At 41.3% G+C, this 12,906-nt stretch overlaps 2 protein-coding genes across 3 annotated transcripts; one reads left to right on the top strand and one right to left on the bottom strand.

Annotated features, from left to right (window-relative positions):
• Nucleotides 1-176: 176 nt before the first annotated feature.
• Nucleotides 177-10,351, bottom strand: LOC127157389 (NCK-interacting protein with SH3 domain). The gene is made up of 13 exons (XM_051100623.1): nucleotides 10,015-10,351; nucleotides 7,715-7,827; nucleotides 6,724-6,925; nucleotides 6,578-6,653; nucleotides 5,901-6,493; nucleotides 5,652-5,822; nucleotides 5,014-5,100; nucleotides 4,295-4,433; nucleotides 4,145-4,225; nucleotides 3,940-4,068; nucleotides 3,754-3,846; nucleotides 3,488-3,660; nucleotides 177-818 (listed from the first exon to the last, which is right to left on the bottom strand). Exons 1-13 carry the CDS (start codon nucleotides 10,183-10,185, stop codon nucleotides 606-608), a joined length of 2,241 nt encoding a protein of 746 aa, XP_050956580.1. The 5' UTR covers nucleotides 10,186-10,351; the 3' UTR covers nucleotides 177-605.
• Nucleotides 10,352-10,373: 22 nt separating this feature from the next.
• On the top strand, nucleotides 10,374-12,807 carry ndufaf3 (NADH:ubiquinone oxidoreductase complex assembly factor). Of its 2 annotated transcripts, none has more exons than XM_051100638.1 (5): nucleotides 10,374-10,572; nucleotides 10,891-11,086; nucleotides 11,707-11,773; nucleotides 11,998-12,098; nucleotides 12,179-12,807. In XM_051100638.1, the coding sequence occupies exons 1-5, from the start codon at nucleotides 10,484-10,486 to the stop codon at nucleotides 12,263-12,265; spliced, it is 540 nt and encodes a 179-aa protein (XP_050956595.1). In that variant the 5' UTR covers nucleotides 10,374-10,483; the 3' UTR covers nucleotides 12,266-12,807. The 2 variants fall into 2 exon arrangements, with proteins under 2 accessions (XP_050956595.1, XP_050956596.1); XM_051100639.1 differs by lacking the exon at nucleotides 10,374-10,572 and adding an exon at nucleotides 10,600-10,755.
• Nucleotides 12,808-12,906: the final 99 nt, after the last annotated feature.

Here is a 12,906-nt window from a genome sequence, read left to right as displayed (position 1 = left end):
TTTTTACCTTTTTAGTAATATTTTTATTCCGTTTTGAGGATTGTGAGATGTAATTGTAGAATTGCAAGAAAAAAGTCTTTGCAAGAACTGTGCAGCTTTTCTTTGAAATGTGAGAGAAAACGAAAAAGTATCAAACTTCCATGAAAAGTTTTTAAGAAACACACACAGACACTTCGTTTGGATGCGTTAGGACGGCAGCATTTTATTAGTCTTTCAATGTTAAGAAAATATATCGTTACCGTTTCCCTTCTGAACAAAGACGTACAAGGAAAAATAGATCATTTAGCAGAAGCTCCATCAGACGTGATCAGTGACGTCCTCACACACTCCAGCACACACAGTTTCGTCAGACATGCGCTAAACACACGACCGCATTAACACTGTAAACTCATATTCCTGTCGGTGCTGAGGGGCGGCGGGGGGTTAGAGTTACTCGTCGGAGGTCAGGGGTTAAAGTTGGCGGTTACTGACAGAAGCGAATTAGCTGAGACAGCAGCAGAGCTACGAGCGCTTGTCGTACGCGTGAGTGTTTGAGACTAGCGGGAGTTTGGGGTTTGATGGTGAAGCGGGTTGAGCGGTGTGTTCGGGAGCTACCATCTACACGTTCAGTTTCTAGAGATCTGAGGAAACTCCTTGTAGATCTGCTGCACGATGAGTTTGTCCATCTGTCTGCTGGACGCCTGATCCTCCCCACAGTCCTCCTCCTCTCCCAGGATCCTCTGCAGCGCCGCCTGCAGGTCGGGCAGCCGGTGCCGGTGCTCCAGATAGTCGGTGGAGCGCACGATGGCGTGCATGAGAGACAGATACTCCATCCGCATCTGAGGACACACACGCGACACGCTGACATCCACACGCTCATCACAGTTATCACACAAACTCATAACGTAAACACAACACTGTCGGCTGTACGTCTGAACACCAGTACAGTCATCACAGTTAGCACCAGGGTTGGGGTCAATTCAGGAATGAACTCAACAATTCCAATTCGAAGAAGGAAATGGAATTGGAATTGGAATTCAACAACAATTACAGGAAACAGAGTTGGAATTGAATTGGACTTACAGGAAGTGGAATTCAATTCAGGGAAATTCCACTGAATGCCGTTTATTGCGGTTTATTTGTGATTGCATTTAGAGACATACATTTGAACTTTATTTATGATGCTTTACAAATACCAAGTAATGTATGAAATAGAGTTGATCAAATGCAAGTAAATAAAAATGAGAACTGTACATTATGAATTAACAATTGAATGACAGTGGTGATACGTTTCTGGATGTACTATACATTCAATATATGATTACCACATGTTATATGTCTCAACTCACAAAAAAAAAAGAGTCATGTTCATTCATGTATTTCATTCACTTTTTTATTGCATCGAATTCTCATCATTTCCTGAAATTTGGCATCGCTAAGACTGCATCTCTCAGGCCTAAATATCTCAAGTGGAATTTAGTGGAATTTATTTGATTTAAATTCTGTTTCCTGACATTCCAATTCAATTCCAATTCCATTCCAGGAAGTGAACTGGAATTTACCATTCATTCTCAATTCAATTCATGAATGGCCCCAACCCTGGTCTTTAGCATTATAGTTATGGTTTCACTATTCATATTAGGCATAGTTATTGTTACAGTCGTTATAGATATTGCAGATACAGTAATAGTTATCATTATAGTTATGATAGTTGATATTAAAGTTGGTGTCATGGTTATCTTTACAGTTATCATTCATTATTGCAGTTATTATTGCCATTATAGTTCTCACTACAGTATTAAAATATATATATATTATTACTGTTAATGGTTATAGTTATTATAGTTATAGCTATGGTTATAGCTAATATAGTTATGGTTATATTTACTCTAGTTATTAAAGTTATAGTTATGGTTGTAGTTACAATAGTTATGGTTATAGTTATGATAGCTATGGATATAGTTAATACAGTTATTATAGTTATGGTTATAGTTACTCTAGTTATGTTATAGTTATGGTTATAGTTAATATAGTTACTCTAGTTATTAAAGTTATAGTTATGATTATAGTTACACTAGTTATGGTTACTATAGTTATGGTTATAGCTAATATAGTTATGGTTATAGTCACTATAGTTATGTTATAATTATGGTTATAGTTAATATAGTCATGGTTATAGTTACTCTAGTTCTTATAGTTATAGTTATGATTATAGTTACACTAGTTATGGTTACTATAGTTACTACAGTTATGTTATAGTTAATATAGTTATGGTTATAGTCTAGATATTAAAGTTATAGTTATAGTTATGGTTATAGTTACTACTAGTATAGCTACTTCAGTTATTATAGTCATAGTTACTGTAGTTATAGGTACTACAGTTATTATAATTATGTTATAGTTACTATAGTTATGGTTATAGTTATCATTATAGTTATAATTACTAAAGTTACGGTCATAGTTACTATGGTTATGGTTACTACCAGTGTTGGGGGTGACGCATTACAAGTAATGCGAGTTACGTAATAATATTACTTTTTTCAAGTAACTAGTAAAGTAACGCATGACTTTTGAATTTCTATGAAAATATCTGAGTTACTTTTTCAAATAAGTAACACCAGTTGCTTTTTTCCCCATTTCTTGATTGACAAGTCTCCTGTGGGGAAACTGTGAGTAAACATGATGTTACTGTATTCTAGACTAAATGTGAACAAGCATTAATTCATCTCACTCACAAAAAACAGATTCAGTATTTCTCAAAATGAATAAAAACAGTGAAATGCAAACTCAGAATATGACACAACCCTGCAATAATTAAATGTGTTCTATAAAAAAAAAATATCCTTTATGTATTTAATCCCATTTTATTAACCAGTGTCTTTGCTGCCGACCTTCGATGATGCAATTCAACCATACAAATAAGCAAAAATGACTTTAGATAAACTGACATTTGTGCTTCATTTTTTATATCTGAAGAGTGATCTTCTCCTGCACAAATGTACTTTTCTTTCAGCCTGAGGTGAATTCACTTTTTTCACTTTTGGTGTAAAAGGGCTTTTACATTAGAACTGTTTCATATTAAAAACAAAGCAGCAAGTCCTGCCCAGATTTAAAAAGTAACGAAAAAGTAAAGTAACACATTACTGTCCATAAAGAGTAACTAAGTAACGTATTTAGTCACTCTTTTCAGGTAGTAACGCAAAATTGTAATGCATTACTTTTAAAAGAACTTTCCCCAACACTGGTTACTACAGATATTATAGTTATGGTTATACTTACGATGGTCATGGTTATAGTTATTACAGTTATTGTTCTAGTTACTGTAGGTATAGTTAGTACAGTTATAGTTAGTCATGGTTACAGTTACTACATTTTATGGCTATAATAACAGTTATAGTTATGGTTGTAATTATGGTTGTAGTTATAGTTATCATTATAGTTATTGTTATAGTTACTACAGTTATTATAGTAATGATTATAGTGTGTGTGTGTGTGAAGCGCGTCTCACTCTATCACCAGGCGACAGGTCTGAGATCTGTCTCACTGCGATGTCGATCATCACCATCAGGTCAGTGCGGTAGAAGATATCGGCCGTGTCTCGACTCGCAAACACGTCCTGCAGGAACTTGAGCACCGAGTGCGGCGCAGGAGGAGCGTGATCGAACACACACACTGGATCCTCTACAAACACACACACACAGTGTCAGCACGTCACTGCAGCAGCTCTGCTGTGAGATGAGTGTGTGTGTGTGTGTGTGTGTGTGTGTGTTTCACCTCCTCTGTTGAGCAGTAGTAAGAGTTTCTCAGTGAGAATCTTCACATTGTGTCTCTTGATCAGCGCCTGCATCACCATGTTACTCTCCGGTACTGCAGGGGGCAGCAAACACACGAACGCAAGTCAAGAATAACAAAGAAAGAACTGACTGACCGTAACAGGGGTGTTTTTGCAACATGTCGTACCACTCAGGTGGAGGTTGAAGGCCAGCAGCAGGTTGATGAAGAGGTCCGGCAGCTGCTCTGTGGCGTCCGAGGGCAAACCGTCCTCAATCACGTCCAGCAGGAACTGCAGGAAAGTGGGGTTCAGATGCTCTGAGACAGACAGAAAGACACGTCAAAGTCCCGTCGGCAGCGTCCGAGCATTTAACGGCGCGAGCGTCTCCATTACCGTAGTGATGCAGCGGGATCTGCTCGCCCGTGGAGAAGATCATGGCCATCAGCAGCGCGCTGTAGCACATCTTCTCGTGCTCTGCACACAAAAACACACGTCAGGCGAACGCGCAGACGCTCACGAGCACACGGGCGGAGCGCGTCTCACCTTGAGTGTCCGTCTGCAGGTCTCTCGCCAGCTCCATGGTCAGGACGGAGTTGAGGAGAGTGGAGATGAGCGCCGCGTCCAGACCGCACATCGCCCCGAACACCTTCAGCAGCAGCAGCCGCAGCGACACGCGATGCTCCTGAACGTCCACACGCGTTAACGACCCACAAACTACCACTACTAACTATAACTATAACCAACTGTAACATTTAACAGCCAATCAGAAGAGCTTGAGCATTTAAAGCGACAGACAACAAATCTGCAACGTGTGTATAATAAAAAATAGTTATCGTTAAAATACAGTTAGAAAGTTATCGTTCATTAATATAGTTGTCATTATAGTTTTATAATTATCATAGCTACCATTAAAATTATGCTTATCATTATGGTTAGCGTTATGGATATTGTTACAGTTATCGTTATTTTTTATCATTATAGTTATTATTATAGTTACCATAACAGTTATCATTATTATTTTAGCTGTTTTTACAGTTATAATTATAATTGTCATAGTTACGGCTATGACTATAGTTATTACGCTAACTATAATGATAATTATAATGTCACAATTACAGTTATCACTAAAATGATTGTCACTATTGTTATATTTAGCGTTACAGTTATGATTACATTTGTTGCTAATAATATGGTAACAGTTATTGTTTTTGAAGTTAACGGACTCTATAATCTCATGTGATGACGTCACGACAGTGATTTACCATCTGATAATACGACACCAGCGACAGAACCGCCTCATACTCGTTCACACGACACATCTTCTTACACACCTCAGGATCCGCGTCAGTCTGAAAGAAACACACGTAAATATATAAACATGACAAATAACATTTCGATGTAATATGTCACAGCAATGGTATCTCACAACCAGTTCGTACATATTTTACGAGGCAAGTAATTTGTACGAATTTTTGCGACCGCACTCGTACGGTTTTGTACGTTTCCTATGAGGGGTAAGATTAGGGGTGGGGTGAGGGATGGTCATTCGTAAAAATTCCTATGAATTTGCCACCTCGTAAAATATGTACAAATTGCCAAGAGAGAGGGGCAGAGTTAGGGGTTGCCATTTGTACGAATTCTTGCGAATTTGCCACCTCGTAAAATTCGTACGATGTTTCACAAAAAGTACGAATTCCTACGAATGGGTCACCTCATAAAATATGTACGAATTGCCGAGAGATAGGGGCGGGCTTAGGGGTTGCCATTTGTACGATTTCTTACGAATTTGCCACCTCAAAAAATTTGTACGATGTTTTACAAGAAATACGGATTCCTACGAATTTGCCACCTCAAAAAATGTGTACGATGTTTCGTACAAATTTTATGAGGTGATACTCACCAGTATCTGCAGTAACTCCTCCAGGTAACATGCGATGAGCGCGTGATCTTCGTACAGAGCCCAGCTGCGCTGCTGCGAGTCGTCGCGGTGCCGCGCCAGATCGCTAAAGATCACCTGCAGCCGCTGTTCGTCGTGACACACCTGCCCGAGCGGCAGCGCCGCGCCCAGATCCTAACGACACAAACCAAACAACCGCTTCAGCAGCTGAGCCAACGACAGAACGCCTCCACGAGTCCCTCGGCTACTAACCTTACTCTCCACCAGCGACAGCAGCACCTGCTCCAGGTCCGCCGCCGCCCTCGGTAGCGCGCTCTGCAGGTGTCCCACCACCACGCCCACGGCAACCCGCGACAGCTCGTAACTAAGGCCCGTGTTCTTGCGCACCAGTTCGATCATTTCTGCTCCGATCGTCATGGGGACGGCTGCGGACGGGGTGGGGCTACCAGGAGGGCTGAGAGAAGCAGGGGGCGGGGCCAGCGGCCACTCCGCGTCTGACTGGTGTTCGGCGGCAGGCTGCTGACTGATCGGCTGAGGCGCCGGCCTCTTTTTAGAAGGGTCTGGAGAAGGGGACTGGTCAGGCACGGGAGGGGGCGGAGCCTGTGAACTCTTTTTCGAAGGCTCTTCCTGAGGGGATCGGTCAGGGATAGGAGGGGGCGGAGCCTTGCCTCGTTTTGGCACGGGGGGCGGAGTGCTGCTGACGCTGGGAAGACTGACTGAGGAAACGCCCGAGTGGGAGGAGCTGGAGTCTAAGGAGGTGGAGCTGACAGACAGAGAGGGTCCAGTGGGAGGGACAGAGCTGGGGGCGGGGCTTGTGGAGGAGACTCTCAGTGGCACTTCTGGATCTATAGAGAGAAAGAGAGACATGTTCACTCGGTCGTGTGAGGCGTAACGTGAGCGTGTCAACCCGTATTGGTTTCCGCACCAACCGTTGCGTCGTAACTCGCTGTGTTTCTCCGGAGGGGGCGGAGTCACGGGAGCGGCTCTGCGAGGCTGAGGAGGAACCTGCGGCAGAAACACATGATCAGCACAAACGCACTGGCGGGCGTCGCCGGAGCGGAAGCGTCTGCTGTACCTGATAGAGCCCAGGAACGCTAGCGGGACGCTCGGACATCGGCTCGCTGCCCTGGCAGCTGTAGGCTCGACTCAGGCCGTTGGGCGGCTGCGGCGTGCGGCTCAGAGACACCTCACTGGAGGATGATGGGATCTTCTGCTTGTGACCGGATGGAGTCGGGCTTCTGCGGGACAGTGTTTCCTTCCTGTGGTGGATCAACTTCCTGTGGAGTGTCACGGATATGTGTCATAAATAGCATGGGTTTATTTGTAGCAATAGCCAACAATACATTATATGGGAGGAAATGATCCATTTTTCTTTTATGCCAAACCACACATCAATGGAAAGCTCATTTATTCATAAATCTCAGTTTTTACCCTTACAAATGTGTAAATATAATAAAATATAAAAAGTGAAGTTTATGTAACACAAAAATGTCAGAAATATAAGAAAACAAGTGTATAAAATAGCGTATTTATATAATATTTATAATTACTATTTATTACTATTTATTAACAATATAAAAAAATAATAATAATAAATATTAAAAACAAAAACTTAATGTAATACTAAAATGGAAATAATATATTTCAAACAAATTTAATTAATGTAATATTATATAACAATATATTAATATAGTACATAAACATAAGAATATAAAATAATAATATACAGTTTAAATTATATTATAAAACATAGATGTGTAATAATAAATATAACAGAAACAACATTTAATGTAATATAAAAATACAGTAATACAACAAAAATGTAAATGTAATGCAATTTAAGAATACATAAAAATATAAATATCACATTCTACACATACAGAAATATTATAAACTACACAAATGTAATAACATAAAACAGAAATCTTACAAGAAATAAAAATATAAAAAAAAGATATTATATGAAAATATACATGTAATACAACACAAAACAATAATATATAATATAAAAATACAAATCAGATATAATGAAGTATAAATGAGTGAATATGTGGCGCTGGACTCACTGCAGGATGTCTCTCTGCTCCAGGTTGTATTTGCCTCCGTTGGTCATGGCCACATTGTGAATGGCTTCAATGGCTCGATCAATAGACTGCAGCACCTCGTCCTGCTCTGGAGCCTGAGGAGACATCATCATCATCATCATCATCATCATCATCATCATCATCATCATCATCATCATCATCATCACCACCACCACAACGACACATAAACCAGCGGATGAACAGATGGCATCAGATCAAACATTCACAGACGGATTAATCTTGTGAACTGAAAATCGTGACAGTGATTGTCTGACTTCAGCTCTGATGTGTGTGTGTGTGTGTGTGTGTGTTCTGTCACTTGTCCATATCTGTCCCAGCATGTATGTGTAAATATAGCATAAGACGAGTGAAGATGCAGTACTGGGGTAAAATGAGCCTCTAGCCGGACAAGAAACATGATTAGCATGTTTCTAGCATGACCAGCAAGTTACTAGCATGTTGCTAGCATGCTCTTACCATGATTAACAAGTTACTAACATGATTAGCATGTAGCTGACAGACGTCTGTAAGATGTCAGTTTTACATCCATTCTAACTTATAAACATCTTAAAGACATCTAATAGACGTCTATTTGACATCTGATAGGAAACGTTCTATTGACGTACTGTAGATGAGCAAACTACGTAAAAAATACGTCTTGCAGATATAAATGGTACATGATATCAAATAGACGTCTCCATGATGTATAATAATAATAACAATAACAATTTATTTCTATAGCACTTTTCATACATAAAATGCAGCTCAAAGTGCTTCACAAGCATAATAAATAATAATAATAATAAAACAGCAACATCATCAGCATGGTGCAAATGATTCAACAAATATAAGCAAAACATAATAAAAATAATAGAAAAAACATATATAATAAAATAAAAAACAAACAAAAAAAAAAGAGAGGAAAAAAATCAATTAAATAAGAATACACACACTTCACACACTATTATGCTCATAGGCAACTTTAAAAAGGTATGTTTTAACACGTTTTTTTTAAAGACATGAATACTAGTGGACTCTCTCACTTCATTTGAAAGACAATTCCAGATTTTTGGAGCATAGTGACTAAAAGAGGTACCACCAGATCGCTTGAGATTTACTGTGTAATATGCTAAAAGTCCAGCACCAGAAGACTGTAGCATTCGTTTAGGATTATACCTTAACAGACAATCAGAGATATGAGAAGGTGCCAAATTATGCAATGCTTTATAAACTAAAATAAGAATCTTAAAGTCAATCCTTTGGTGCGCTGGTAACCAATGTAATTCCATTAAAACCGGTGTAATTTGTTCCCGTTTCTTCAATTTCATTAACACTCTAGCTGCTGCATTTTGTATCAGTTGCAGCTGAACTACAGACCCCTTGGGTGAACCAGCACACGCAGCACTGCAGTGATCTAGTCGAGAGAAGATAAATGCATGAATTAGTTTCTCAGCATCATTAAAAGGTAAAAAAGGATGAATCTTGGCTATGTTTCTTAGATGATAGAAACATGGTTAATATGAGACTTAAAACTCAAATCACAGTCCAAAATGACACCCAGGTTCTTTACCTCTTTCTTACATTGTACAGCTAAGAAACTCAATTCAGCTTCAGTCCTCTCCCGCTCAGGTTTTTTACCCACAATAAGAATTTCAGTTTTATCTTTGTTCAGTTTTTTAAACATTTTCATTAATCCATTTTATAATGCTGGACAAACAGTTGGACAAATTTTTGATTACAACAGTGTCTTTTGGCTCGACTGATATATATAATCATATGTCATCAGCATAAAGATGGTAATTCATATCATATTTCTGAATGATGCTCCCCAGAGGAAGCATATATAGTAAAAACAAAACTGGCCCAAGGATGGAACCTTGTGGAACACCATAAAATATAATATATATGTACGTGTGCTATCAGGGAAAACGTATTTTTTGGCGATACGTCCATAGGACGTTTCCTATCAGATGTCAAATAGACGTCTATTAGATGTCTTTAAGATGTTTATGATTTAGAATGGATGTAAAACTGACATCTTGCAGACGTACCTGTGCAATCTGTGTTGAAAGCTCTAGGAGGAGTGGCGTTCAGAAATTTGTCTCATAAGAATAATAAGAAGAAGAAGAAGCTTAAATAGCAGATCAGTAGTTGGTCTTTCTCAAGCCAATAAAATGTGCGTTATATGATGTAGAACTGTATGTGATAGTATAAGATTCTATAGCACTGCATCATATCATTGGTGGTTATGTGCATGTCACGCGTATATGAGTCAGTCTCACCGGGATTTTGTCGATGTATGAGGCGGGGATGTATCCCGTCTCGCCGGAGCTGCAGCGCGTCGCGAGCCACCAGTGCGCGCTGCTGCGCTCGAGGATCAGGAACGACTCTCCCTCCGGGAAACACAGCGCGTTCCGCTCCGCGGAGCTGAAGGCGAACAGAGAGCGATACATCAGCGAACTGCGTTTGCACCGCACCGACGCGTTAATGGCGCACTCGGAGGAGCGACGCAAACAAAAGACGCGCGACGATCATAACGCGTTCAGATCACGTGAACGCGCGGGTCGCTGAACCGCAGCCCCGTAAACACCGCACCGGGCGCGCGCACAGCCAGTCACGCGCCCTCCAGGAAGACGATTCGAGCTCAGAGACTCATCAGCTGATTCACAGGCACATCGAGATGCTCATCCGGCGCCGGATGTTGACATTGCCGGTGTGCGTCAGTGAAATGTGTCCGTGAGTTCCGGGGTCATGGCCGCTGTCAGCTGCGCGAGGTTGCTGTCACCGGGATCCGTTCACGGGCTGCGGCTCGGTTCGAGGATTCTTCCAGCTCTGAGCCGGTAAACGTGTATCTGCAGTCGAGCGCGAGCGTGTCCTGAGATCGGAGCGGGTTTCAGGCTCGCGCTGCAGTGCTAGTGCACTACATAGTGTATACTCCGAACGGCATAGTGTGTGATGAAACAGTGCTCGGACAGTCTGTCACATGACCTTATTATACAAGGTTTAATGATCATGCTTGTGGGGTAGAGTGATTACATATATAAAAGTATTTTTGTATATTTTTTATGTAAAAACTTTTTTAAGAAGGTCAAGTGCAGTGCATTGTGGGATACAGTGTTCAGTGCAGTGTGTTGAGCTCTCGTGTTTGTGTCCTGTAGGGTGTCTCTGGTGCGCGGGCACAGGCTCGGTCCGGCGGACGATGAGCTGTACCAGAGGACCACGGTGTCGGTGATGCAGAAGGAGGCGGGTGGAGGAGCCGTCGTCTACAGCTACAGCCCTCGAGGATTCAACATCAGCGGAAACAAAGTGTTCGGGCCGTGTGCTGTTCTGCCGCCGGCCGTCCTGCAGTGGAACGTGAGAGCAGACCAAACCCTGCTCACTACGTGTGTGTGTGTGTGTGTGTGTTCACTACTAAGTGTGTGTTGTCTATTTGTGTTCACTACTAAGTGTGTGTGTGTGTGTGTGTTGACTGTTTGTGTTCACTACTAAGTGTGTGTGTTGTCTATTTGTGTTCACTACTAAGTGTGTGTGTGTGTTGACTTTTTGTGTTCACTACTAAGTGTGTGTGTGTGTGTGTGTGTTGACTTTTTGTGTTCACTACTAAGTGTGTGTGTGTGTGTTCACTACTAAGTGTGTGTAATGACTATTTGTGTGTTCACTACTAAGTGTGTGTGTTCACTGTGTGTGTGTGTGTGTACTTGTTTTTGCTACACTGTGGGGACCAAATAGTAAAACCTGAAATTTTTGACATTGTGGGGACCGGCTTGTGGTCCCCATGGGTACAAAAGCTTATAAATCATACAGAATGAGTTTTTTTGAGAAAGTAAAAATGCAGAAAGTTTTCTGTAAGGGTTAGGTTTAGGGTAAGGGGATAGAAAATACAGTGTGGACAGTATACAAACCATTGCGCCTATGGAGAGTCCCCACAAAGATAATAAACCAGACGTGTGTGTGTGTGTGTGTGTGTGTTGTAGGTGGGCTGTCACGCAGACATCACAGTGGAGAGTTTATCTCTGTTTTATCTGCTGGAGCCGCGCATCGGTGAGTAAATACTACAGTAAATACTGTGGCTTGTGTAGTATAGTACACACTGAATATGTAGATGATCTACTGTGCTGCATTTGTCCGAATGTGCAGTCGCTCAGCTGCATTTTCCAGTGACTTTATTTTCTTCAGGACTTTATTCCTGATTTTATTCATTAACAACCATAACGAGCTGTGTGATAATGCAGTAATAATAACCCGGGCTGATGTTGGTCTCACAGAGGTTCTGGTTTTGGGGACGGGAGCTCGTACGGAGCGTCTGGATCCAAACGTGCTGAACTTCCTGAAGAAGAAAGGCATCGCGGTGGAGGTTCAGGACACGGTAAACGCCGTCTCTACGCTCGTCTCAAATACAGCCACAGCTCACAGCAGACTAACCGTGTGAAACGTTTCTCCTCGCAGCCTAACGCATGTGCGACGTTCAACTTCCTGTCCAGCGAGAGACGCTTAGCGGCGGCCGGTTTGATTCCCCCTCCTGCGGTCGAATAACTGCGAAGAACAGCACTCTGGGAAATGATGTTTTCTCATTACAGTGCGTTACGTGATCTGTGAATGTAGTGTGTATAAACAGATTAAAGTGTGCCTGTCCCAGATTGAGGCTGTTAATCTGACTGTGGCGTCTCTGTCCTCTGTGATAACGGGTTAATCTGAGCTCATGTGTGATCAGACACAAACACACACTCGTCACCGTGTGCACGTCTTTATTAGCACCACGTGTGCACTATTATCAGCTAGCACACAAATACCACACAACACCAGCCTGCCAGAATCTGATCATATTTAGCAAGCGTGAACACATTAATTGTGTCTTTTTAATGAATCTGTCCCAGAAAATCCACGGCAGGAGGAAATACTGAAAGAGATCGTTCAGCTGGACATCATCATTCTTTTGTCATTTACTTGTTCAAAACATCTATGACTTACCTTTTGTAAATCATGCTGTGAACAGCACTGGACCCTGTTTAAGGTTGTATATTGTATGAAGTGTTATAGAAATAAAGCTTGACTTGACCTGAAACATGCAGTGTTTACATACAGTGTCTGCAGTTGTTGTTTTTGTACCAGCATGTGTCCTTCTAGTGTTATTTTTGTAAACTGCAATGCACAGACAGTGAAATGACGTTTCGTTT

The sequence above is a fragment of the Labeo rohita genome, unplaced genomic scaffold (assembly GCF_022985175.1).
Source record: "Labeo rohita strain BAU-BD-2019 unplaced genomic scaffold, IGBB_LRoh.1.0 scaffold_106, whole genome shotgun sequence".
Taxonomy (NCBI): domain Eukaryota; kingdom Metazoa; phylum Chordata; class Actinopteri; order Cypriniformes; family Cyprinidae; genus Labeo; species Labeo rohita.
This window is presented reverse-complemented; position numbering and strand designations above follow the sequence as displayed.

Coding starts and splice junctions, on each gene's coding strand:
- LOC127157389 (XM_051100623.1), bottom strand. CDS start 10,185: ATGTATCGCTCTCTGTTCGCCTTCAGCTCCGCGGAGCGGAACGCGCTG. Junction 5,823..5,900: donor TGTCGCTGGTGGAGAGTAAG/GTTAGTAGCCGA, acceptor TTGTGTCGTTAG/GATCTGGGCGCGGCGCTGCC. Junction 4,069..4,144: donor GATCCCGCTGCATCACTACG/GTAATGGAGACG, acceptor TGTCTGTCTCAG/AGCATCTGAACCCCACTTTC.
- ndufaf3 (XM_051100638.1), top strand. CDS start 10,484: ATGGCCGCTGTCAGCTGCGCGAGGTTGCTGTCACCGGGATCCGTTCAC. Junction 10,573..10,890: donor ATTCTTCCAGCTCTGAGCCG/GTAAACGTGTAT, acceptor TGTGTCCTGTAG/GGTGTCTCTGGTGCGCGGGC. Junction 11,774..11,997: donor TCTGCTGGAGCCGCGCATCG/GTGAGTAAATAC, acceptor TTGGTCTCACAG/AGGTTCTGGTTTTGGGGACG.